This window comes from Melopsittacus undulatus, chromosome 10, assembly GCF_012275295.1.
Source record: "Melopsittacus undulatus isolate bMelUnd1 chromosome 10, bMelUnd1.mat.Z, whole genome shotgun sequence".
NCBI classification, from domain to species: domain Eukaryota; kingdom Metazoa; phylum Chordata; class Aves; order Psittaciformes; family Psittaculidae; genus Melopsittacus; species Melopsittacus undulatus.
Genome location: NC_047536.1, coordinates 10,264,298 through 10,289,007, shown reverse-complemented (window position 1 = coordinate 10,289,007; position 24,710 = coordinate 10,264,298). Strand labels below are relative to the sequence as shown.

Sequence of the window (24,710 nt, the reverse complement as noted above, 5' to 3'; positions counted from 1 at the left end):
CTGTCGCTGCTGCTGATGGTGCCACATGGCCTGTCTCAACCCATGCCAGCAGCTCGGTGTAGAACAACCGGCAGCACTGCAAGGGCTGCATGAGGCAGAGCCTGCATCTTCCCAGCATGCGATAGGGTGGGCAGGAGGGGAGCGATGCCAGTGCTGCTGTCACCACCTCCTCGATGATGTTTACCATTACCTGCTGTTTACGCACCTCCAGCCAAGTTTCCATCCACTCACAAGGTGCTCAGTCAGCTCCTGTCCATGTCTGCCCTGGGGAGAGCCAAGGGCCAAAGGCTCCTCTAGAAGCCCCATGACTGTGGGGAGTGGGCATAGAGGGTTCATACAGTCACCACATCCTCATGCCTCCATCACTGGGCACCCCCAAGACCCATCACCACAGACAGGCCAACTGCAATTGTATGGGGAGAGCAAGTGGGGATCCCTTGGGTACCCCAGGGTGCTTCTGCCACTGCTGGACCATCACTGAGCCTCCACCAGGTCACAAACCAATGGAGCCAAATGCCGGGGGGGGTGCCACAGCAGGGTACACAGCAGAGGCAGAGGGCTTGGGGACCTTTTCGTTCATGGGGCACAGCCTGTGGCACCCACAGAGCCCTGCGCCAGGCTGCAGTGGGCTGGAGGACGGTGTCCACACTTGCCCTGTGCATGGGGGCTCTTGGCCAGCTGCCGCACAATCATTAACCCAGTGAGGCCCTGGCAGCTCTGGCTGTCACTCATTGACAGGGTCAGGGCTGAAGTCCTTGGTCGTGCTGGCCCCACAGCTTCCCCTACACAGTCAGTGTTGCTGGGAAAACAAGCTCCTGGCACCGCTCCTTGCTGCAGGGCAGGGTGGCATCAGAGCCGAGGGCTGGCTCCAGCCCTGCCCTGGCCCTGGGGTGGCTTTGTGGGGTATGGGAAGGCTGAAAGACATTACTGCCCAGCAAAGCACTGTCTGGCTTCAGTGGTGGAGAAAGGCAATGAACACATGTCAAGGCAATGCTTTTTATTTCCCCTGATTTCACAGCACAGACAGGACTGAGCAGCACCACAGAGACACAGGGGGCTGTGACCAGGGCTGCAGGGCTGCAGCTGGCCATGGCTGCGTGGGGCTGGGTGGCCATGGCGCTTGTTCCTGGGTGAGCTCCAGGGCTGCCTTGGGTCACCCTCTGTCTCTTGCCGGGCAGTGGTGGTAGAGCAGTGACTCCAGGGCACAGCCAAGCAGGGCCCCAGCATGTGAGGATGATGGAGGGATCACTTGGCTGTTGCTGGGGGGAGTGCTTCCATCATAGACTGCATCCGGGACCTCTGGGGACATGGGGCTGCTGGGGATGGGGACCTGTAGAGCACAGCTAGGTCTGGCAGAGCTGGGCTCAAGGTTACAGCCCAGCACAGCCGCTGCCAGAGGCAATGGTCTCGGCACACGCTGGGTACCCACACACCAGGCTGAGATGCTCAGCACCCAGGGATGCTGCATTCCTCTGGCACTAGAGAGCTGAACACCTCCAGCTCTGACCAGGCTGGGGCAGGGGACCTACAGGGATCTGCTCCTGTGGGTCACTTCAGCAGACACCCAGGAGCTACAGGGTCTCCCTGCAGGGGGGAGAAAGGCTCCTTTGGCACAACCTGTGGTCTGTGTGGGGCAGGAACCAGGCACCCTGCTCCACAGCAGTGCTGTTGTGGCATTATCGGGCCCAGCCATACTCACACAGTGTGGACGGTAACAACCTGCTCTGCAGGGCCTGCAGAACCATGCACTTCAACTATGGGGTGTCCCTATTCCTGCAGGGTCAGGGACCAGATCCAGCCCTCAGCTCTGGGCACTTCTCCTGACCCTGCCTGCCCACAGCGCTAGGGTTGGGGCTGCCACCCCACCCTCTCTATCCTGAACACCTTTTGGTTAGAAGGGTGCTTTCCCTACCCAAACTGTCAGTGGGGCTGTGCCAGCCGAGCACAGGCAGGATTTGCTGGGTGGGCAACTCTGCCACAGGCACTGGGTAGGACAGTGCCAGGCACGTGGGATGTTGCAAAGTGCTTTGCAACGAGGGTTCGGACTATGTAGAGGACTCCTTTGACGTGCACCAGGATGTGACCCACTGAGGGGCAATGGCAGCTGCTCAACCACTCACAGTGACACAACACGACAGTTTGGGGCGGGACGTGGATGGATCTGTGGTCCGGGCAGTGTTGGCAGTGCAGGGCAGGGGCTGGTTGAGCCCATGTTGAACCCCGGCATGGCCTGAGGGCACCATGCGCTGGTGCAGACATGCAGCAGGACTCATCGGAGCTCGTGGTCTACCGGAGGCTGAGCCGGGGTGGGCTCTGTGGGCTGGGGATGGCTGCTCCCCTCAGAGCCTGGGCGATCGGGGCCCTCGCAGCCGCTGCCGTCCTGCCCAGGGAGCTGGAGGAAGTCAGGCAGGACCAGGTCCTCCTTGGAGAGCAGCCCACGCTGGTCGTTGGCCCGGCAGCTCTGGGCTCGGTTCAGCAGCTCCACGAGCCCTGGGGGAATGCAGGTTGTGCGCCTGAGCCTAGCACTTGGGTTCTTGTGCTAACAGCTGCCCTCACCAACTGATGTGACCTGGAACGTGTCACAGGTACAACACCCGCACCTTGTCCCTGCTCCATGCCAGCACCCATGCATATCCCCAGCGTACTGGGGGACCCTGGGTCCCTCACAGCTCATGCCCAGCTTCACAGAACCCTGCATCCACCCCCAGCAGACTGGGGGCCCTATCTCACCCCATGTGTTGCCCCAGCCCCTCAGGTTTCAGACACACCAGGTCTCACCTTCCAGGTCATATGTGCGGCGGTTCAGGTTTGTGGCAGCAGAAGAACGGGGCCGAGGGAAGGAGGAGGACATCTCCCACAGTGTATCAGGATCTTCTCCTGTTGGACTTCCCTCCTGTGATGAGCAGCCCAGGCTTCACCCATGGGGCAAGGAGGCAGCACTGCTCCAGCCCATGTCCCCATCACCCTCCCGCAGCTTGGTTCCTGCCTTGGTGTCCTCTGTCCAGCCCTGTACTATGTGCCAGTGCTGCAGCAGGACATATCTTCCCCATGGACCATGGCAGCAGCCACGGGGGCATCCCTGACCAGGGGATGGGATTTGAGCTCACCTCGCTCCTGAGGGGGGATGGGGCAGCTGCAGCACTCTCTGTCACTCGCATGTCTGCAAAATAAGTGATGCTGTGTCCCATGCCAGTACCCCGGTCCTAGCCCAGACTGTGACAGGATAAAGCCCTTCCCACGGAACAGGAGACATGGCCAGCAGAAAGCATCCTGGCCCTGTGAGTGCCCTGTGGTGGGACATGGCTTGGAGGGGGACACTTTACCTGCTGGCGTTTCCAGGACAAGTTTCTGAGCAGCCACTGTGCTGACCAGCATCTCCAGGTCCAGGGCAGCCGGATCGCCTTGCTGCAATGTGAAGGAACAGCAAGTGTCACACTCGCTGTGGCATGGCAAAGAAAGCCAGGCTGAAGAACCTGTGAGCAACCCAGCCAGACCCTGCTGGGTCATGGGCTGGACAGTGCAGAGCACACCCATGGATCCCTCTCAGCTCACAGCGAGTGTGGTGCCATGACCCATCTCAAACACTGGCATCCCTCCATGTGCCTGCAGCACAGACCACTACTCCCCAACACCGTCAGCAGCCCCTGGCCCAAGCCCCAGACCTGTTTCCCCCCCAGGATTCCAGCGGCAGGAGGCTGGGTTGGTGCTCACCCTCCGCAGCAGCACCAGCTCCACATTCACACCGTACTTCCCCAGCACAGGCTGCAGAGCTTCCCGGATGCGCTTGGTTGACTTTGCTGTGATGCGAATGGTCTTCTTGAGGGGGGAGATTTCCAGGCTGTGGATGGAGGAGAAGAGGCTGTCTGGAGGCAAACACAGACAGGCAGGGGCAGAGCCAGGGGCTTGGGACTGCCTGGGGGCAGTTGGGTGTGGGTCACAGTGCATGGCTGCACATGATGTGGACCAGACGTGTGAGAAACAGCATCAGCCCCAAAGCTCCCACTCACTCAAAGCTTATCCTGTTCTCCAGCTTCACTTCCTGGTCTGCCAACACAGAGCACTCTTGGTCCAGCACCAGCGCTTTCTGCAAGAGCCAAACCATAAGGAGAGATCAAGCAAAGCAGCACGTGGTCCCAGCCTGGGCACAACACTCCTCTCTGCCCCTCCTACCTGCTCATTCCCCACCAGGTAGACCTTGATGTCAGGGAGGCTGAAGCCCCGTTTCTCACATATCCCCGCCAGCATGTCGCGGATGGAGTGGCCAGGCCGGACGGAGGCCAGCGAGGCTGTGCCGTCAGGCAGGTACACACAGCAGTACTTCATGGGCTTGGCTGGCAGCTCTGCCTCACTGCCCCCCAGACTCTTCCGATGGCCCTGCAGGAGCAATGCGGTGCGATGAGCCCAGCCGGTGGCAGCGTGATGCCGTGAGGCTGGCATGGTGACAACTCACCTCGGTCCAGGGGCTTGGGGCTGTGCTTCCTGAGGACAGGAAGCCCAGGTCCAGGCTGGCAGAGGAGTTGAGTGAGCCCTGGGACTCCCGCCACAGCATGGCACTCCCACCACCTTCTCCTCCATCTAGGACGGACAGGACAGTGATAAGGAATGCAGACACCCTTCGGGGGTGGTGTGGTCCCTCTGCCCCGCTCAGCACAGCACCTACCTGCCCAGGAGGGCTCCCGCCGCTCTCCCTTCCTGAAGGAGCGGCGGGGGCTGCGGTTGGCACCACTGCCTGCCATCTCCACACCCAGAGGCAGGGACTTGCCCAGCTTCAGCTTCGATTTCTGGGGTGAACAGGGAAGCATCTCAGCATGGGGACATCCAAGGCTGCCTCTTCACTTTCCCTTGTCCCCTGCCTGCTTGTGTGTCCTCATCCTGCGACTGGGTTTGCCCCGAGCAGTGAGGAAGGGACCCAGCATCATTTTCTGGTGAAGGGACAGGCCCTTGTCCCCTCCTTCCCACCCCGCTCACCTTGCTGAGGTCAGGTGGGGGGCTGCTGCTGCGGGAGTGGGGCCGCAGGTCGGGTAGGGGCTGGCCCTGGCTCTCTGCTCGCAGGCAGGCCTGGTAGAGTGGGGATTTCACAAAGCGTGTGTAGCTGTCAAACTTCATCAGGTTAAAGATCTGCAATGGGAGGACACGTGTGCTCAAGACCCCTGCCCATCCACAGCTCGCCCCAGCCACTGCCCTGTGTCACAGCCCCGTGGTGACAGCAGTGATACAGTGATGTGTGGGATGGTCCCAAAGCTCCCACCCTGCAGGTGCTGTCGTACCTGGAGCTGCTGGGTGCGAAACATGTCTGGGGAGGGGGTGGCCAGCATCTCCTCCCCAATCCAGGCCTGCTTGTCGATGTTCACAGGACTGATGGAGTGGCTGGAGAGGAACTCATCGTAGATCCGCCGTGCCTCCTGGGCCAGCTGGAGGGGAGCAGGGGGGTCAGGCCGAGGCCAGGAGCCCCTTCCTCACTGCTACCCTGCAGAGAGCTCCTGGGCCACCCAATGGAGGAACCTGAGCCCTAAGGGGCCAAGTGTCCCCTTGGGACCAGCTCAGTACCTGGCCTTCAGGATGGGCACTGGAGCCAGGCACTCCTACCCAGTGCCAAGCTCTGGGCACAACACACCAGTCTCTCCACAGACATACAGCTGAAGGAAGGAACTGTCCCTCTATCTGCGTGACTCTATCCCCATGATCCCAATCCAGCTTTCTGCCCTTGGACTCTCTTTTCCTCCCAGCAGCACTCTCCACCCTCCGGCCACTCCACAATGGAGAAGCACACCCCTCAGATACACATCACATCCATCTCCTTATTCCTCCCACAAGAGCACCCAGCCTCCTCAGCCTCCCACAGCAGGGGTCTGCTGGGACATGCAGGCATGACACTTACCCCCATCCCTGCCCACCTCCCTCCCAGCAGCTCTGTGACTGTGGCTGCATGGAGGCCGGTACCTGCTGTGTGTTGCTGGCTGGGATCTGCTGGAAGCGCTCACACGCCTGCCAGAAGTAGACATTTTCAGCGCTGAACTCCTTCTTGAGGAACTCCTGCGGGGCAGAGGGAGCTGCTGGCCTGGATGGCACTGGGACTGTGGGACAGCCGGTGTCAGCAGTGACAAGGAGCGGGGACCAAGGAATGGGCTGTGGCACTCACAGTGAAGTAGGTGACGGCCACATGGTCCTGCAGCAGCGTCTCAAAGGATTCGGCCCAGCTGACCACAGAGCCCGGAGCAGAGCTGCAGGAGGCAGAGGGTGCCGGCAGGCTGTTCACACTGTGGCTGCTGCCGCGGGACCTGGAGGCATTTAACTCTGAGAGAGAAAAGGGGTCAGTTCTGGCAGTCTGGGTGCTCCCCAGTGTCACTCCCATGTCACCAGCAGCCCTCTGTATCTGCATCAGGTTCATCCACCCTGTTCCAAGCAGAGCCAGCAGCCCGCAGATGGAATACAAGGAGCATCACAGCAGCATCCTTGGTGGATTTAGCTGGTGATGGCAGAGCTGGCACTTTCTGGCATGACAGCCTCCCTGCCAGTGCTGGCCTCTCCTCCCCGTGTCACCGTGACTCTACCAGTGACTCACTTCCCAGGAGAACAAAGCGGATATGTGGGGAAGGCACCCAGCCAGGGAGGGAAAGTGGGGAGGAAGGGGACATGGGATGCACACAGCATGGAGGGAAGCTCAGAGGATGGGTTGAGGTCCTGATTTCCTTCACCATTCCTCCAGCCATGACGAGGAACAAACCCAGCAAGAGGAGGGCATAGCAAGTGTAATCCCCAGCTCCCAACCCAGAGGAACCCTCCCCTGGGGAAACCCAAGGTGACCACTCATTCCAATGGAATGTCTCCATCAAAAAGATGGAAGTTCCCAGGGGCAACCCCAGCTTTTGAACAGGTTTGGCTGGTGACCAATTGGCAAGAGAGTCATTTGCAAGAGAAGGTAAAGGTCTCTCCCAGCAAAGCTGGCAGGAGCAGAGGAGGAGTCAGGCTCCTGCTTTGCTGGGTTCCCACGCTTCCCCTCCTGTCCAGAACAGGGGGTAACTGCACACACTCTGCATGTGGGAACATCAACCACCAGCACCCACACTGGAAGGATCCTGCAGTGGGACTGAGATGGGTGAATGGACTATCTGAGATATCTGATGCACAGTGAGACAGATGGACAAACAGACTCCCTCAGGGAGCCTGGGGCTGGCTGGTACCCAGGTTCTGCTTGCTCAGGAAGCCTCTCAGCCCTCAGCACCCAAGGGTGCCAGTTGAGCAGGAGGGGCAGGTACAATGGGATGAATGGGGTATGGTGAGTCCCTTTTGGAGGGCTCATCCCAGCACCACGGGGGCCCAGCCATGCACTCGCCCATGGCACAGCCTGTGCTGACACAGGACCTGGCTCTCAGCTGGCTCCTTGCCCCTGGTGTCAGGCTGCCTCTGGCTTCCCCCTCCCCTGCTGATGATGCCGGGCTCCAGCAGAGCAAAGAGCAGTCTTACCTCCATCTGACACAGCCGGACCCTGTGGGGTGGAGAGAAGAGAGGTGAGAGGGGCCACACGGCACCTGCCAGCATGGTGCAGCAGTACCCGGGTGAGCAGCATCACCAGGGCAAGCCCAGTCCAAACCCAGGACACAGGGTGGCTGCAGACACTGCTCTTGTGACATCTGCAACCGGAACGGCTGCCCCATGGCAGAGGCAGGATAGCAGCAAGCAGGGGTGGGGGTTACAAGGGATGCACAGCTTTTCTTCCACCTCCTGCACATCTGCTTCCCTGGGGCCAGGCCAGCAGCTGGGAGAGGGCAGATGCCATCAGATGTAACCCTGCCACTGCTGCCCAGAGAGGAGAGAAGCAGCCTCCTCAGCACAGGAAGAGGAGGGGAGGAGGGGAGGGAAGGAAGGACAACCACAGCCCTAGGCAGGCAAACTGCCTGCTCCCTCCTTCCTTGGGGCCTGGGGCTACTGGAATGCAGATGCCCCAGACAAGACTGGAAGCTGCCAGCCCAGGGCTCAGCAGGACAGGATGCCCTACAGCACCCCTTGGACCACCCCAGATACTAGCCATGGGGATGTGGTACCCCAGGACCCACAGCAAGCAGGGACATGGGCAGAGCCTCCACAGCCAAAGCCCAGCCAAGAGGTGCTGCCTTTCATTGCCTGCTTGAGGCCATACTGAAGTGCTCCCCAACCTGCCAGCCTCACACAGCCCAACCTACCCTGCACACCGCCTGCCCGTCCCTATCCCAGACCCACACACTCCAGCCTCGCTATCCCGCTCCTCCCTTTCCTTTCTTCCCCACCCCATATGCCGCTGCCACGCCCCTTACCCCAGCCCCACATACCTCTATCTTGCCGGCTCCTTGCTCTTCCCCACCCTAGCACTGTTAATTCTTGTAACCCCATCCCCATATGCCACTGTTTGTCCCCAGTGCCATACACCCCCACTTACATTGCTGTCTCAGCCTCATAAACCCCTGCCTGCTTATTACTCCATCCCCATATGTCCCTGCCTGCCTGCTCCTATACTGCTGTCTGCCGTAATACCCCTCTACATCTTTGCTTGCTTTGAATACCCAAGTGCAGTGCCCAGCCCCAGAATTTTCACCTGCCTTTATCCACTCCAGACCCCTGTGCCTGCCCGGTACCCAGCTGCACAGTGCCTGCCTCCTGCCCAGCCCCACACACCCCTCTGCCTGCCCGGCACCCGGCTGCACAATGCCCTGCCCGCCTCCTATCTAGCCCTATACATCCCTGACCGTTATCCAATCCACGCCCCCCCCCGCCCCGCCTGCCCAGTTCCCGGCCCCAGTCCGTGCCGCCGGCTGGGGCACCCCCGGGGGATGGGAAGCGGCGGCCGCGGCCAGGCAGGGACTCACCATGCGGCCGTTGTGGACCAGCAGCAGCTTGGCCTTGCCCTGCATGCCTGGCACCGCCCGGCCGAGCGCTACCGGCGCGGCCCGCGGCCCCGCAGCATCCCCGGCGCGGCTCTCCCGGCGCTCCCCGGCACTACCGCTTTCGGCTGCCACAGGAAGTGTCGCCTTGGGAACCGAGACCGCAGCGGGGGGAGCGGAGCCGCCCTCCCGCCCCGCGCCGCCGCCACCGGCCCCTGCACCGCCCCGGCAGGCACCGGCTCCAGCGCCGGGACAGGCGGCGCCGAGGCCCCGCCGCATCCCTGTCCCTGCTGCCATCTGCATCCACACCCATGGCCCCATCTCTGCCTGCATCCCTGTTCCCATCCACATCCACATCCACATCTCTATCCCCATCCCTACCCCTTTCCCCATCTCCATCTGCATCCACATCCACAACTCCATCCCTGTCTGCATCCCTGTTCCCATCCACATCTACACTCCAGTTTCTGTTCCCATCCCCATCCTTACCCCTGCCTCCATCTGCATCCATATCTGCATCCCTGTTCCTAACTGCATTCCCGTTCCAGTCCCCATCCCTATCCCTGTCCCTGTCACCATCCCAGTACCCATCCCCAACTCCACCCCTATCTCTGCCTCCATCCATATCCATGATCCCATTCCCATCTCCCATCTCCCTGGCAGCAGCACCAGCACAGCCCTCAGGGACATCCCCAGGCCTGTTGCATGGCAGGGGGCTGGGAGGCAGCCGGGTGTGACCAGGGCATGTGGCTGCTCCCAGCCCCGTGCCATGCAACGGGCCTGGGGGTGGCCCCGAGAGCCGTGCTGGGGCTGCTGCCAAGGAGAGCTGCCTGCACCACGGGTGCTGGCAGGGCCTGGCAGAGAGGAGCAGTGGACGTGCCGCTTGAAGCCACCAGACTGATGCCTAAGCAGTTTTGCCCATCTCCTAAGGTCGGGGTTCCATGTTGATCAGCAACCACAAACCAGTCAAAGATATTTTAGGATATTTGTTAGGAAAATACAAGTAACTAACAGTTCGAGGATAAACTTCAGAGCACCATGGCAACCTGCTCATGGAAATGCTAATAACTGGGACATAAGGTGGGTGATTAACCTATCAAAAGCAGAACCCTAACATTAAGTCGGATGCAGATCTATGCAGAGAAAAATAAAGTGTTCCCACTGTGAACATGCACAAAAGCAGTGTGGCATTATCAGCCGCAGCCCTGGCTGGGGGGTCTCTGGGCAGGGGTAGTGGAGGGTGGCCCCTGCTGCTGCCCCATTGGCCCCTGCTGCAGCTCAGAGCAGCTGTGGGGCAGGGGGTGATGATGCTGCTCCCTGTCCCTTTGTTGGAGCAGAGCTGTGGTGTTTGGCTTGGCTTTGTAACAGGAGTTATAAATAAGAATGTCTCACCAAGAGTGCGTGACTCACGGTCCTCACCACAAGGATAACCTCTGCTAGGAAACCTGATCCGAGGGCCAAACTGCAGCATGAAAGAATCAAAGACATTGCCTCATTAATGTATTTAATCCAGATGGTGAACAGGAGAGCCTTTAACCCCACTTGGGCAAGGGTGGGCTGCTGGGGAAGGTCCCTGTGCCCCTTTGGAGCCCATTGCTGTGCCATCCCTGACCTCTGGCTCTCGACAGCCCAGCCCTCGCCCTGCTCCAGGGCCTGGTGTTTTCCGTTGGATGGCAGCAGGGACCTGTGGCAGTGGCTGATGTGGCCTTGAGCAGCTCCAGCCCCAGTGTCCCCTCTTGCTGCCCTCCGTGGGGCAGCTCATGGGTGCTGGTGTGAGGTGGGGTGGGATGATGTGCTGAGGCATCACCCCTCACACAGGAGGCTGTGTCAGCCCCATGCACCAGGATCCCACCACCATGCTCTGTCCATGGTGTCTGGTACCACATCCTCCTGCCATGCTGCCATCTCCGAGCCACCAGCTGGTCCCATGGGGAGAGGGATGCCCTGTGCCCCAGTGCTCCAGCCTGCAGGACCTGCTTTATTCTGGGGGTAGGGGATGGCAGGGCGACAGCTGGCTGAGGGATTTGCCGAGGGCATTATTTAATGCTGCGGGTAAACGGAGAGACAGCAGCTAATTCTGGAGCCCATAATCCTCTTCCTCCCCTGGGATGGGCAGCGTGCCAGCCTCACAGCCTCCGGCAGGCCCTGGGGATGAGCCCCCGGCAGGTCCCCAGGCGTGCTGTGTGCTGCAGTGACTCCTGGACCATGGGTGATGTGCAGAAGGTAAGTGGGGCCCGGTGACATCCCGCCTGCGCCAGGGCATCAGCTCCCAGTGTCAGTGCTGGGCAGGCTGACAGAGCAGGACTGGGGCTTTACAATGGGCAGTGTCCCCAGCTCGCCCAGCAGCCGACAAGGCTCTCAGGGCAGGGACAGCCACCATGGGGGGACCAGGGTTCAGTGGATCTGCCATGGGGTCACCCCAACCTGGGACAACATGGGAGCAAACCCCTGGTGCTCACTCAGGCCATAGACACAGAGTACCATGGTGAACAGCATGCCCAGCTTCCCCCTCTGAAATGAGTGACCCGCACCCTGCAGGACTCACCCAGCACCCCACGGCCCCAGGGGCTGCTCTCCGTCATCCAGAGGCTGAAAGGATCCCCGGAGCAGGAGCTCCGCATCGTCCTGCTGGGGCTGGACAACGCGGGGAAGACCACGCTGCTGAAACGCCTGGCGTCCGAAGAGGTCAGCACCATCACACCCACCCAGGTAGGTGCTGCTGGGGGCCAGCGGGAGGGTGGCAGGTCCTGCCCTCCCCTGCCAGATGCCAGAGTTTGTTCCTGTTCCTGTGCAGGGCTTCAACATAAAGAGCGTCCACTCGCATGGCCTCAAGCTAAATGTCTGGGATATTGGGGGGCAGCGCTCCATCCGCCCATACTGGAGGAAGTATCTGGGCAGCACAGACCTGCTGGTGAGTGGGGTGGCCACCTGCAGCCCCCCCCCAGCCCTGTGCATGGAGAGCCATGCCCTCTGCATGGGGCCCTTACAGCCACTGACTGTCGTGTTTGTCCCCATGGCAGATTTATGTCATTGACAGTGCAGACCAGAAGCGTTTTGAGGAGACAGGACAGGTATGAGGGGTCTGCTGGGGGGGCAACTGGGGGGGGTCCTGGGGCTCAGGCCCTTCTGGCACCAGCTCTTTGAGGACTGGAGTGGGAGGCAGGCTGCTCTGTGCCATGTCTTGGCACTGCTGTGGGGGCCAAGCTGTCCTGAAAGCTGTATGGGATGGGCTCGTGATCAGTCTCAGCATGCAGAGCCAGCCCACTCTATGGCACATCCATGACCAGCAGCTCCCCCTGATCCAGGCATGATGCCCGAGGGGTACCCGGCATGGGGGTGACTCTGCCCCTCAGTCCCCAGGCCTGCTCCCACCTCCCCAGCACCACCTGAGCCATTTGACCAAGTGAAGGTTTAGAAGTAGCAAATTCATAGTTACAAACCCTGGGATTGAAGCTGAAGAGGGGAAGGTGAGACTCCAAGTGCCAGTCTTGGCTGTACCAGCACCAGACGGCGGCGTGGGTGTGCCAGACACACAGGGTGAGAGCAGCTCCTTGTAGCTGCCCTTTGCCCAAGGCTCTGGGTGCTGGTATTGCTTCAGACCTCAGGCAGTACTGCATGCGGCTCCGGGCTCTCTGCGGGGCAGGTGGAGCTTCTTCTCCCTTGGGATGTCCGGACCTCACTGCTTCTTTGGCCGCAATAAGAGCACCAGAGAGAGGGGAGTGAGGCACTTTGGGGGCAGCCCTCAGGCAAGCAGCCCAGCAGCTCTATGGAGGAGGGCAGCAGCCCTGGGAGATGGTTCTCTCTTGGCAGGAGCTGGCAGAGCTCACTGAGGAGGAGGCTCTCACAGGGGTCCCGCTGCTGGTGTTCGCCAACAAGCAGGACCTAGTGACTGCTGCACCCGCAGCTGAAATCGCAGAAGGGCTGAGCCTCCACACCTACCGGGACCGGGAATGGCAGATCCAGGCCTGCTCAGCCTTGTCTGGGGAAGGAGTGCAGGTAGAGATGGGGGCCTGCAGGCTCTGCAGAGCTGGGAGAGAACACCAGGACCTGCCGTGCTCTCGGGGCTTTGCTCACGTATCTCTCTTCCCTCCAGGATGGGATGAATTGGATTTCCAGCCAGATCATGAATAGGAAGAAGTGAGAGCTGCAAGTGCCAGAAGGGACTGAGCTGCAGGTCCCTAAGCCATGGCCAACCCCCCTCATCCTTAGACTCCCTCAGAGGCTTGGCAGGGCCCTGAGCCTCAGACTGCCATGCTCAGGGGTGCTTCCCATCCAGATTTTCACTGATCATTCAGCTTCACCTCTCTCTGCTTCCACCAGCTCGTAACTCCTGACTCTCCTGCAGCCCTTGTGCTGTTGCAGGGAAGCACAGGCCCCACCGTGTCAAGGGCCTGCCCACCTCCAGAACAAGAACCTGCTGAGCACATGTCCATCCACACTGCTGGCACCCTCTGCAGAGGCTGCTGCAGCACACACACTGCGCAGAGCACACTGGGCACCCCACAATGACACCAGCTACATCCTCTGATATGGCATCTACAGCCAACAGAATAGCATGTATTCCACTCTGTTCCCATAGGATGTGACTGGTGCTGCCCCAGCCATGGCAGCTGGCTTGGGAAGGCTGAGCTCAGCTCCTTTCACTGGCCACAGGAGCTCCCACATGTGCACAGGAGCTGGCACAAGGACACAGATGGGACTTGGCTGTGCAGTCCCCAATGGAGGGGTCGCATTGCCTGCTTACAGCTCAGTTGCAGCTGAGGGGGTTGCTCTGCAGGAGCCCTGAGAAGTGCATTGTCCTCAACGCACCCAAGATGGGCCTTCTGCCACCCGGCTGAACATGCTCCTCCCAGGGGCTGGAAAGTGCAGTTCCTGCAGCCAGGGCCCCACACCTCTGTGCATGGCTGGGAGACAAACCACAGCCGGGTGGGAGCACCTGCTGGCGGCAGGAGGCCCCGCGGCCCTCAATAAAGCTCTTTGCAACCTCCACACGGCCTCGGCTGCTCCTTTCCGCGGCCCCACTGCTCTGCGGCCGGCGAGGACTGCGGCACCCCGGGCCCGAGCCCGGCCCCACGCACCAACGCCATCATGCATGCCGTTGCCATGGCGACAGGCTGCCGGAGCCGGTCACGTGCCTCGCTGGCGACACGTGAAGGGCACGAGGAGGGAGCGTGGACTACAACTCCCAGCACACCGCGCGCCCTGCGCCGCTCCCGGCCTAAAGCGCGGGGGGAGGGGCTCGCTCCCGGCCACACCCCCTTCCCTGCCATAGGTGGGCAGCAGTGACGTTGACCCGTGGAGGCGGGAACACGGTGGTGTAGGGGCTTCTGATTGGCGGACGGGGCTGCCTCTCCTGGGCGGGGCCGGGGGCGCGGCAGTGGGCGGTGCGCCCGAAGGCGGAAGCGGAGCATGGCGGCGGGTGCGGGCGTGCAGCTGGCGGCCGCGGCGCTGCTGCTGGCGGTGGTCGGGCCGCGGCCGGCGCCCGCCGAGCTCACGGATGGCAACAGCGAGCACCTGAAGCGGGAGCACTCGCTGATGAAGCCGTACCAGGGTGAGCGCGGGGCCGCGCGGACGGGACGGAGGCCCCGCGGCGGCCCGGGCTGAGCCACTCTCTCTCCGCCCCTCCGCAGGCGCGGGCTCCGCGGCCATGCCGCTGTGGGACTTCCAGGGCAGCACCATGGTCACCAGCCAGTACGTCCGTCTGACGCCCGACGAGCGCAGCCGGGAAGGCTCCATCTGGAACCGCGTGGTGAGAGCCCGGGGGGAGCCCTCGGGGGGCGGGGGAAGACCTCGGGGGCCCGGGGCGGCCCCAGCTCCTCTCGTGTTCCGGCTCTGAGGCTGCTGGGTGGTCTCTCCGCACAGCCCTGCTTCCTCAAGGACTGGGAGCTTCACGTCCACTTCAAGATCCATGGAGCTGGCAAAAAGAACCTGCACGGTGATGGCCTGGCGCTGTGGTACACGCAGGAGCGCCTGGTGCCAGGTATGGTGCACAGTTGGGGCTGCCCACCAGGACAAAGCCAGGTCAGCTGTCACACATACCCTGTCCCAGAGGGTTTCCCACCAGGGAGGGTGTTTGAGCTCCTCTGTCTGGTCTCATGAGATTGGATGGTGTGTTCTGCATCTTCAGACCCTTGGTCATCAGCCTGGCAATAAACAGCTAGTACAGCTCTTTTCATTAGGAATGTCTGAGTAGAAACTCTCTGGGAGCCTTTTGTTTCCAATGTTCTGCCCTGTTCTAGGTCCTGTCTTTGGCAGCAAGGACAACTTTCATGGACTGGCTATTTTCCTTGATACGTATCCCAATGATGAAGCGACAGAGGTGAGTCAATCAGTGCCAAGGAGGCTGCTTCCTCAGCAGCTTCATGTTCTAAGTGGTTCCTGGCCAGAGCAAGGAAGAGCCTCTCCTTACATGATTGGGCTGCTCTTCTTATCATGGGAGCTGGAAAAAGGATGAGTTTATACATGGAGATGAGACGGTCCTTGCTCCATCTTCTGCTGGTTTTGACTACACAGGTGTTTCCAAAGCCTTTCCTCCTCCTCATGAGAGACGGCACAGGGCTGGTGTAAACTATGCACCAGCTACTAAGTAAAGTTAGAGGAATCAGCCCATGAGTATATTAATTCTGACTGTAATTTCCTGAACTTCTCTGTGTTTTGCTTACTTGTTGTTCTTGCGTTATTCTCTATTGGCAACCTGGGTGTCTAAAAGACAAACTCCTGGCCAGGCTTTTTGCTCCAAATTCTCCATGGCCCAAATACAGATCAGTCCCATGGGGCTGGTGGTCCTTTTCTTCTGCCCTGCTCTGTGTTTGTGGATCTCATTACAGTAGTCAGAAAACATAATTCTGCTAGTGAAATCTGTTGTACCAAGACCATGATACTTAAGTCACGAAGCACCTGGAAATGACCCCTCTCCCTTTGTCTTGATGCTCACTGGGAGGTCAGTTCTTGCCTCCAGCTGATCTTTCTTGGTGTGTGTAATGTGCTGCCTACAAAGCCCTGAGTGCGTTTATGCTGCTTTTGTGAGATTTCTGCCCATTCTGGGTCCTGTGCTCTGTTCTTGTACTTCTTACCCAGGCTGAGGCTTACTCTGCAGGCTTGGGGTGGTCTCATTGCCCTGGACATGTGGCGTAGTGTGGTCTTCTGCAGGGTCTTGATACAGAGGGTCAGAAGTGGCTGCTCTGCTCTAGCCAGAACATGTTCCCACTCAGTTTAGAAGCAGCTTTATATAGAAAAGGAGCCTTGATTTCATTGTTCTGCCCTCTGCACCTGACTGCAGCCAGGCTGGGGCCCTGCTGCTGTGCCTTGCTGAGATCCCGCTCTCACTGAGGTTTCTGACCAGGCAGGGGAAGGTGGCTCTTGGTCTGCAGCCCCAAGGCTCCCACAGGCTGAGGGCAGTGGCACTCTCCTCTCCGCAGCGTGTGTTCCCCTACATATCTGCCATGGTGAACAACGGCTCCCTGACGTATGACCACAGCAAGGACGGGCGCTGGACAGAGCTGGCAGGGTGCACTGCTGACCTGCGGAACCAGAACCACGACACCTTCCTGGCCATCCGGTACTCCCGCGGTCGCCTGACGGTGAGATGTGGTCGATGCCTTCGTGGTGTCCCAGGCATGGCAGCCGGGGCAGTGCTGAGGGGCGGGTGTTGCTGTGGCAGTAGGTGACCTGGAGATGGTTTTCCAGGCTCAACCGCCTGCCTCTCCTGCACGTCCAGCTCCAAAAGAGCTGCAGGCGTGCGGGATGGTGGCACCCACTCCTGGTGTGACGCTCCCCTGGTCTTGCAGGTAATGACTGATGTGGAGGACAAGAATGAATGGAAGAACTGCATTGACATTGCAGGGGTGCAGCTGCCAACCGGCTACTTCTTTGGTGCTTCTGCTGGCACTGGAGATTTGTCTGGTGAGAGGGGGCTTTGCTCACACGAACACGTTTGGAGCCTGGATGATAATGCTGTGGATGCACTGTATGGCTTTCATGGCTTTCTTTCCTCAAATTGTTCACCAGGCTCTTTGGAAGACCTTCAGGGTAGGGACCCATGGCCTGGAAAGGGAGGTGTTTTGAGCCAAGGACCGTCTCAAACTGCAGTTTGACACCAGGAGTGTGAGGGGGGCTTGAGAGGGAAAGAGGCCTGGACCTGATGGAGCATGGTGCTACGGGTGTTCTGCATGTGTGGATGTCTCTCAGAGCTCCTGACAGTGTTTGGTGCTGATGGTTGTTTTCTAGACAATCATGACATTATCTCGATGAAGCTATTCCAGCTCATGGTGGAGCACCCCATAGAAGATGAGACCGTTGACTGGACCAAGATAGAGCCTAGTGTCAGCCTCCTTAAATCACCCAAAGGTAAGTGTCTGGGATTTGGAAACCTTGACTGGAGCACGTTGCGGCTGGACTCTTGAAGGCATCAGAGCTCTGACACTGCAAGACTCCACAAGAGCCAAGGCTGGGCTGGTCTCTGTAGCAGTTCTTATCCTTGCAGACAACGTGGATGACCCAACAGGGAACTTCCGAAGCGGACCTCTGACAGGCTGGAAGGTGTTCCTGCTCCTGCTCTGTGCACTGCTGGGCATCATCATCTGTGCTGTGGTGGGAGCTGTGGTCTTCCAGAAACGCCAGGAGCGGAATAAGCGTTTCTACTAGCAGCAGAGCTGGGCTGTGACATGCACCCAGACCCATCTTTTCTACAGGGAGCTGTAAATCTGTGGTTTCTAGAAGCTGTTTCTGAGAAATATCAGCAGTATTTTTTATCTGTCTGTTTGGCTGTAACCCCTGCCCGGCACTTGGCAGCGGCCGGGTTGGGCCGAGAGGACGATGCCTGCTGGGACCCTGGGGCTGTTCTATGGGAGCCTGGATGTCGCTCCCGTTTTTCCAGCTCTCCTCCTGCCCGATGAGATCTGCTGGATGGGACCTGCTGTGCTGGGTGTGAATGTGAGGGCTGGGGGAGGGGGCTGCGAGAGGGGCATTAAAGAACTGACACCAGCTGCGGCTCTGGCTTTGTATGGGGTGGGAAAGAGGGGGCTCTGCTGCAGTGGGGATGAAAGCCTGGGGGGCGGCCACTGGGGGTGGTTCCAGCTTGGTGTGGGGTTGACCCGGGGGGGTGTTCCTGGAGGCTCCGGGGGGTGGCACGGAGGAAGCGGGGGTATCCTGGAGGGTTGCGGTGCCCGCCGGAGGGGGCGGGTGCGTGCCCCGCAGGCGCCGGGCGGAAGGGAGCGGGGCGGAACGTCGGCGCCAGGCCGTGTTTCCGGGTGGGAGCGGCGGGTGCAGCCAGCGTGTCCCGCGGCGGCGCCGGGGCCGGGCGAGCGCCATGGGCCCGGCCCGCCGCAGGGCCGCGCTCCGCCTGCGCGGCGGAGGGTGAGCGGGGCGGGCACGGGGGGTCCCCGAGGGGGGGGAGTCGCGGCGGGTACGGGGGTCCCGGCGGCCGCTGACATCCGGTCGCGTTGTGACCCAGGCCCCGCTGCTGCCCGGCAGGTTCTCCGTGTTCCCGTTGTTCTGCCTGGCGCTGCTCCTGGGCTTCGCCTCCCTGCTCTGGCTCCAGCTCAGCTGCTCGGGCGAGGGGCCGGCCCCCGGCGGCGGGCAGAGCAGGGGGGCTCCCCTGCAGCCCTGCCCGCCCCAGGCCCCTCTGCCGCCGGTGGAGGATGAGCCGTCGTGGGGTCCCCATCGCCTGGCGCTGCTCGTCCCCTTCCGGGAGCGCTTCGAGGAGCTGCTGACCTTTGTGCCCTACATGCACCGCTTCCTGAGCACCAAGAGAATCCGGCATCACATCTTCATCCTCAACCAGGTGGATCATTTCAGGTAACGTGTCCCCTGGCCACAGCGAGCAAAGGGAGTGAGGAGAACCCCCTTCCAAACCCAGCCCCACCATGAGCGCTGAGGTGTCTCCCACTTGCCTCTGGCAGTGTGAAGTGTAGGACCTGGGGAGAGATGTCCCCAGATGTACTCACTCTAGAGCTTACAGAAGAATGAACTGGTGTTTGCTTCTCTCTTCCTGAGCAAGAAGAGAATTATCTACCCCAGGCTTACCAGCTTGTTCCCTAGTGTCACCGGTCTCTAGCAGTAAATATCTGCGGATGCTGAAATCAACAGAAATGCCATGGGGTGCTTGCGAGCACTGTCACAGCCTCTGCTCACCATTTGGTACCTGCCTGTAGCCCCAGGGGTGCTGTAGAGCTCCCCAGTTGGCCTTGGGCAGAATGGAGCTTGCTATAGCCCCTTGGGGTCTGCAGTGGTCAAACCTCTTCGTGTCACTGTGAGGCTCAGCATAAGCTTCCGGACAGGCAGCTGAGGCACCCAGTGCTGTGCAGGCAGGGAACACTGTGTGTGTATGTCCTGTTTGGGGACCAGTTGCACATTTAGCATTGAGGAGTGCAGGAGAGGGATGGGAAGGGATGGTGGCAGCTGTGCATGGCGCTGAGAGTCTCTGTCTGCAACAGGTTTAACAGAGCATCCCTGATCAATGTGGGCTTCCTGGAGAGTGGCAACGACACCGACTACATTGCAATGCACGATGTTGATCTCCTGCCCCTCAACGAGCAGCTGGACTACAGCTTCCCAGAGGCAGGACCCTTCCACGTGGCATCCCCGGAGCTACATCCGCTCTATCACTATAAGACGTATGTGGGTGGCATCCTGCTGCTCACCAAGCAGCACTACGAGATGGTGAGTGCACAGGTGGGATGTCATGGCCAGTCTGGGGCAAGGGCTATGACACTCTTGTGGTAGATGGTCATACATTGTGTGCTCTACAACTGGGATGGGGCAAACAAGTCAACATGTTTGGGGACAGAGCCTGCAGTGTGACCTGCTTACGGACAAGGGTTGGGAGGCTGCACTGGTGCTCAGAGCTTGAGATGCTGGTGTTTGTTCCACTGCGGTGTGTGGAGTTGTACTGGACAGGACCTCAGCTAGTATGGTACCCCTCTGATTCCAGTGCAACGGCATGTCCAACCGCTTCTGGGGCTGGGGACGGGAGGATGATGAGTTTTATCGACGTATCAAAGGAGCTGGTCTCCAGGTGAGTGGTGCTCTGTGCCCTCCTAGGTTGAAATTGCCCTTCTCCTTGTCTCCCCTTCGGTCCCCAGCCGTAGCTGCCCAGGTAGGGACCTGGGGAAGCAGCCCTTCAGCGCTTCCCACTCCAGGAGCAGGCACAGCAGGTTTTCTAGCAGCTTTACAGAAGCTCTGCTCTCTTCCAGGTTCGCCGTCCCTCTGGAATCACAACTGGATATGAGACTTTCCAGCACCTGCATGACCCAGCCTGGAGGAAGAGAGACCAGAAGCGTATTGCTGCACAGAAGCAGGTGAGACCTGAGACCTTTGTCTGCTTGAGGTGAACCACAGGAGATGCAGGTTGTGATCAGCGTGTGCTCTGAGCTGTCCTTGCTCATCTCCTCCCCTGCCAGCTCTGTGCTCCCTGCCCAGCCTATGGGTGCTTCCCTCTCTGCTGGAAGCCAGCATGGGCTGAATGGTCTTTGTCTTCCTCAGGAACAGTTCAAGGTGGATCGGAAGGGAGGACTCAACAATGTGAGGTACCGAATCGAGTCACGGACAGCTCTGAGTGTGGCAGGAGCCCCTTGCACTGTCCTTAATGTCTTGTTGGACTGTGACACAAATGAGACCCCTTGGTGCACATTTGGCTGAGCCAGTTGTGTCACTGTGCTTGAGCCGAGATGTCGGGGCTGCTGCCCAGCTGCTTGGACAAAGCAGGATCTTTGCAGCGGCTGCTTGTGGCGGTGCTGGCGAGATGCAGAGGAACAGAAAAGGCCAAGAACTGGGCTTTGCTGGGTCTGACAGAAGAGGCTGAGAGCAGGACTCAGTGGCATTGCTGCAGACATTGGTGCTGCCTCCCAGGGCAGGTGCAGGAGGCTGTTTTCCCTCTCTGGACATGGCTGAGCTGCCACCCAGTTCAGAGGACAATAAAGAACTATCAGGGCACCTGTGTGTTTTCAGTGCCCTGGGCTGTGCCGTGCTGCTCCTTTTTCCTGATTCCTTCACCTTACTGGCTTCAGTGCACCCATTTCTGGCTTGGCCCCAGCTATACTCCAGCTGGACAGGTGAGGTGCTCTTGTTTGGAGTCCAACCCACTCTAAAACGGGCCTCAAATGAGGTGGTGCCTGTGTTTGAGCTGCCAGGTACCCCTAGGGCTGTGCTGTGGTCAGTTCATTGCAGGAAGCAGTTGTGCCATGCCCCGAGCCCCAGCATCCACAGCTCTGCTGGATGTCAGCAGTTGAAGGAGCCCAGGACTTCGGAGGAGTGAGGAGGAGAGCTCTGGCTGAGCTATTCCCTTCCTTGCCTGCCTTCTGTGGCATGTGCTGCATCAGCCTTTTTGGGGGCATTAGAGAAACTGATGTACCCCCAGAAGTGCTGTGGGAAACTGGATCTGCTCTGGCCCTGTATGAGGTCCCCTGGGAAGGGGTGGCTGCCAGGCTTACCATAGTGCTGGTGGAGCTGCAGTGATGGTGTGGGTGAAGAGCAGGAATTGGGACAGTTGCTCCTAACCCACCTGAGTCAAGGAGAACAAGAGCTTCCCTGGGTGAGGCAGGAGCTGGAATGCTCCCTCAGAGGTGGGGAAACAGGGGTTTGAGTTGAGAGAGAGGCAAGGCTGTGGGGGGCCCAGGCTGCAGATCTCACCCACTTTCTCTTGCTGCCAGGCTGGTTTCTCCCATGTTGTGCTAGGACAAGGGCCTAGAATGCCTCTTCCAGCAGGGTTGCGGGGTAGTCACTTGCTGAGGGTATCAGATGCTGGTCCCTCACTGCTGGCAGGGCCTGCGAGGGCTCTGCTGTGGGCTCAAGCACGTTACTGGATGTGGCTTGTCTGGACCAGTGAGTGGGTTGGGGAAGGTGCCTGGGGAAAAGGCTGTGTCAGCCTTGGGGTGCTGGTGGGCAGGGGGTGGCTGGGCAGATGCACCCTGCAAACCCTGAGTCTCTGACCTGCTGCTGCCAGAGCAAGAGCAGCCGTGGGAGGTGGCAGAAGTACTGATGCTGTGTGCTGGGAGAGTGCCCTGGGGCAGGAGACATGAGGAGGAAGTGAAGAAGAGGAGGAGGTGAGTGTCCTCTTGTGGCTGCTGGGAACAAGCTGTAGTGCTGGACCCAAGCAGTGGGAAGGCTGGGAAGGTGCCAATGGGTGAGGAAGGGCACTGGATGCTGACAGTTACTTGAGTTTGGTTAGAAATCAGGCACACCAGCACCTTTTGCTGGGAAGTGGGATGTGAAGGGTTGGGAGGGATGGATGTGGAGGCCCACAGGCCCTGCTCAGGAGCCAGCTCTTGAGTCCTAGGCAGGAGTAGCAGGTGTGGAGCAGCATGTGGTCCATATCCACTCATGCTGGGACCAAACAGGTGCTGTGACCTCTAGGATGCTTCTGCTCACCCTGACCTGCTGAGGGTGGCAGAAATGCCCACCAGCTCTCAAAGGAGGCCCCTGCCAGCACTGGACTCCTTTGTCACCAGCCTGGCCTGGCCGCCTGCTGGGTGAGATGGTGCTGTGCTGCTCAGCAGTGGAGGGTGCTGGGCTGGCTCACAGATGGTGCCATGCGCTGGCTTTGAGGTCTTGGCATGCATGAGGGGTTCTGCTGCCTCCTCAAGCTGTGCAGACCCAGCCGAGCAGCCGGTACCCCTCCATTCAGCCCCGTCTCCAGTGCTGGCACCAGGCCCTCCGCATTTCCCGGCCCCTTCCATCCTGGTCCCCTGCCTGGCACTTCCTGGAGCAGTTGCTTTGCCGGGTGCCTGCAGATGTCCCCAGAAAGAAGTTGTTGCCATCCCAGGAAGATGAACGGCCCCAGGGATGTGGCATCTCCGGTGAGGAGCATTGGGATAAGGGAGGCAAAAGCATCAGAGCCAAGCGTGGGGTTTGTGTACTCTCTAGAGGCAGCAGGATGAGAGAGGAGCGTCTGGAGAGATCTGGTGCTATCTGCTCTCCATGCTGCTCTGGAGCTGGGTGAGGAGTCCAGAGCCCTGTGGACTGGGGTGTGAGAGGAAATGCCTCCTGATGAAAAGATTGAGGTCGTGGTGCATGGTGATAAGGATCAGGCCATGCTGCTTTGCATCATCCAAGGTGAAGGCAGACCCAGCCTCAGGGGATGTCCTTGCCCCAGGGTGAGGACATGTTGGGCACGTGCTACCAAAGAGCTCCCAACAACAGCCTCTGCAGCCTGGCAGCCCCAGAGGAGCAATGCTATCTGGCATGAAGATTGCAGATGGGCTTGGACACAGTGCATGGCTCCAGAGGTGTTCCCAGGACCCATCATGTCCCTCAATGTGGTTGGATGGAGATGCTGGCCGGGTGTTGCCGATGCACAGGTTTTGGAATTGACCACCTGTATTGCTGGCGCTTACCGGTGCCTGAACTGCCGCCAGGGCTGGCGAAGGCAGATCAAAGTATTTATCTGCACCATTCAAAATAGATGACACAGTTTCAGGCAGGTTTCATGAAGACATCGATGTGCAGAAACACAGAGCATATGTGCCCCTCGCACTTCGCTCAGCGCTAAAGGCTTCTCTCCTGCTGCCTGGCAGCTATTTCTCAGCTCTCCTCGCAGCCCCCTCATCCTCTGCTTGCTTTTGTGGAAGAGGCACCGTGCTGGAGACCCGGCTTCCTTTTATAGCTCTGAATGTGACTCCGAGGTCGCTCGGCTCTGTTTCACCCCCCCCACGCACTTCGGTATTAGCAATGGCCCAGCGGGAGGGGATGAGGTTTTTCCCCATCGCCTTTCTGCAAGTGGATAGCACCCTGCCTGCTGTCCCTGGAGCCCCATGGCGCTGAGCTGGAGGCCTCCTGGTGCTCCCTTGCTCTCAGCAACCCCGAGGTGGGGGTCAAGCTACTCAGGGGCAGAGAGATCCCACAGAGTCCCAGGTCTGCCCCTTTGCAACCTCCTTTCTGTGGCCCAAATTGCCATCAGTGAGGCTGCAGGGGGGGCTACAGCTTTTTGTTGGCTTTTATTGCCATATTGCTTGAACCGAGTGGTTCCCAGGGCTGTTTGCTGGCTGCCACATGAACTTGCTGTAGTATCATCATGTAAAGGGACTGGGGGGTGAAGGGAGCAGGCAGAGGGGGCTGGGGAAAAGCCAATGGGAAGCAGGAGCATCTCAGCATCCCTGGCTGTCAGAATGTCCCAGGCAGGGACAAGCTTTGGGGCGCTGTGGGAGCTGCCAACACCGGGAGACATGCAGGTGGAATGCAGCCCACAGTGGAGACAGGAAACGGGGCAGACAGGAGGGAGGGAGGGGTGCGGCTGTGACCAGCACCCGCTGAAGTCATCCCAGCATCACTGCAACCTGCCCGGTCCAAGGCCCCGGTGGGATGCTGTTACATGCCTCTGCAGCATTCCCATGGGCTGCTAGGGATGCCCCATTCATAGCTGAGCTCTGGAGGGTGGGAAATGCCACCATTGCAATGGGTCCCCAGTTCAGAAGCCACATGCTGCTAGTTCAGTTTGTGGCTGGGCAGTGAAAATGGGCTGTGGGGAACAGGGATGCAGGGAGCGGGTGCATGCCTTGGCACTGCACCAAGGATAATGTGAGCATGTGAGCAGGGCCCGGGCACAGTGTGTGTGTGTGGGTGAGCACTGGCAGCACAGAAAGGACTCTAGTGTGTGGTGGGGGAGCTGGCAGTGCTGGGGCTCATGGTGCATGCTGGATGCATGTGTCCCGTACCCAAACTGGGGATAAAGGGGGTGCAATCCTTGCCCAGGGAGAGACGGGCACAGTGCAGGGCTGCTGCAGGTGTCCCGCTCCCCTAGGAGGCTGAATGCCCGGTGACCAGCTCTGCCCCATGCTGGGATTCCCTGCTCCCTGTGCCTGGCACGCTGCAGGGGTGCTGAGTGACAAAACCGGCTCCCGGCCAGGATGCGGCAGGGCTGAT

General features: G+C 59.9%; 4 protein-coding genes across 4 annotated transcripts; 3 read left to right on the top strand and 1 right to left on the bottom strand.

Moving 5' to 3' along the window:
- Window positions 1-1,038: 1,038 nt before the first annotated feature.
- Window positions 1,039-8,909, bottom strand: RGS14 (regulator of G protein signaling 14). The gene is made up of 15 exons (XM_034066854.1): window positions 8,841-8,909; window positions 7,465-7,486; window positions 6,140-6,294; window positions 5,941-6,033; window positions 5,268-5,411; window positions 4,969-5,118; window positions 4,661-4,781; window positions 4,451-4,575; window positions 4,171-4,374; window positions 4,008-4,084; window positions 3,712-3,838; window positions 3,324-3,405; window positions 3,108-3,160; window positions 2,779-2,893; window positions 1,039-2,490 (listed from the first exon to the last, which is right to left on the bottom strand). Exons 1-15 carry the CDS (start codon window positions 8,883-8,885, stop codon window positions 2,270-2,272), a joined length of 1,734 nt encoding a protein of 577 aa, XP_033922745.1. The 5' UTR covers window positions 8,886-8,909; the 3' UTR covers window positions 1,039-2,269.
- A 2,151-nt stretch (window positions 8,910-11,060) lies between these two features.
- LOC101878496 (ADP-ribosylation factor-like protein 3) lies at window positions 11,061-12,996 on the top strand. Its single transcript, XM_005142683.2, has 6 exons — window positions 11,061-11,078; window positions 11,421-11,564; window positions 11,650-11,766; window positions 11,876-11,926; window positions 12,666-12,851; window positions 12,949-12,996. Exons 1-6 carry the CDS (start codon window positions 11,061-11,063, stop codon window positions 12,994-12,996), a joined length of 564 nt encoding a protein of 187 aa, XP_005142740.1.
- Window positions 12,997-14,250: 1,254 nt separating this feature from the next.
- LMAN2 (lectin, mannose binding 2) lies at window positions 14,251-17,837 on the top strand. Its single transcript, XM_034067163.1, has 8 exons — window positions 14,251-14,406; window positions 14,486-14,604; window positions 14,718-14,835; window positions 15,095-15,174; window positions 16,274-16,435; window positions 16,643-16,757; window positions 17,082-17,201; window positions 17,338-17,837. Exons 1-8 carry the CDS (start codon window positions 14,265-14,267, stop codon window positions 17,496-17,498), a joined length of 1,017 nt encoding a protein of 338 aa, XP_033923054.1. The 5' UTR covers window positions 14,251-14,264; the 3' UTR covers window positions 17,499-17,837.
- Window positions 17,838-18,148: 311 nt separating this feature from the next.
- B4GALT7 (beta-1,4-galactosyltransferase 7) lies at window positions 18,149-20,786 on the top strand. The gene is made up of 6 exons (XM_034066944.1): window positions 18,149-18,209; window positions 18,327-18,650; window positions 19,289-19,514; window positions 19,786-19,869; window positions 20,048-20,152; window positions 20,337-20,786. Exons 1-6 carry the CDS (start codon window positions 18,163-18,165, stop codon window positions 20,490-20,492), a joined length of 942 nt encoding a protein of 313 aa, XP_033922835.1. The 5' UTR covers window positions 18,149-18,162; the 3' UTR covers window positions 20,493-20,786.
- The last annotated feature ends 3,924 nt before the right edge of the window (window positions 20,787-24,710 follow it).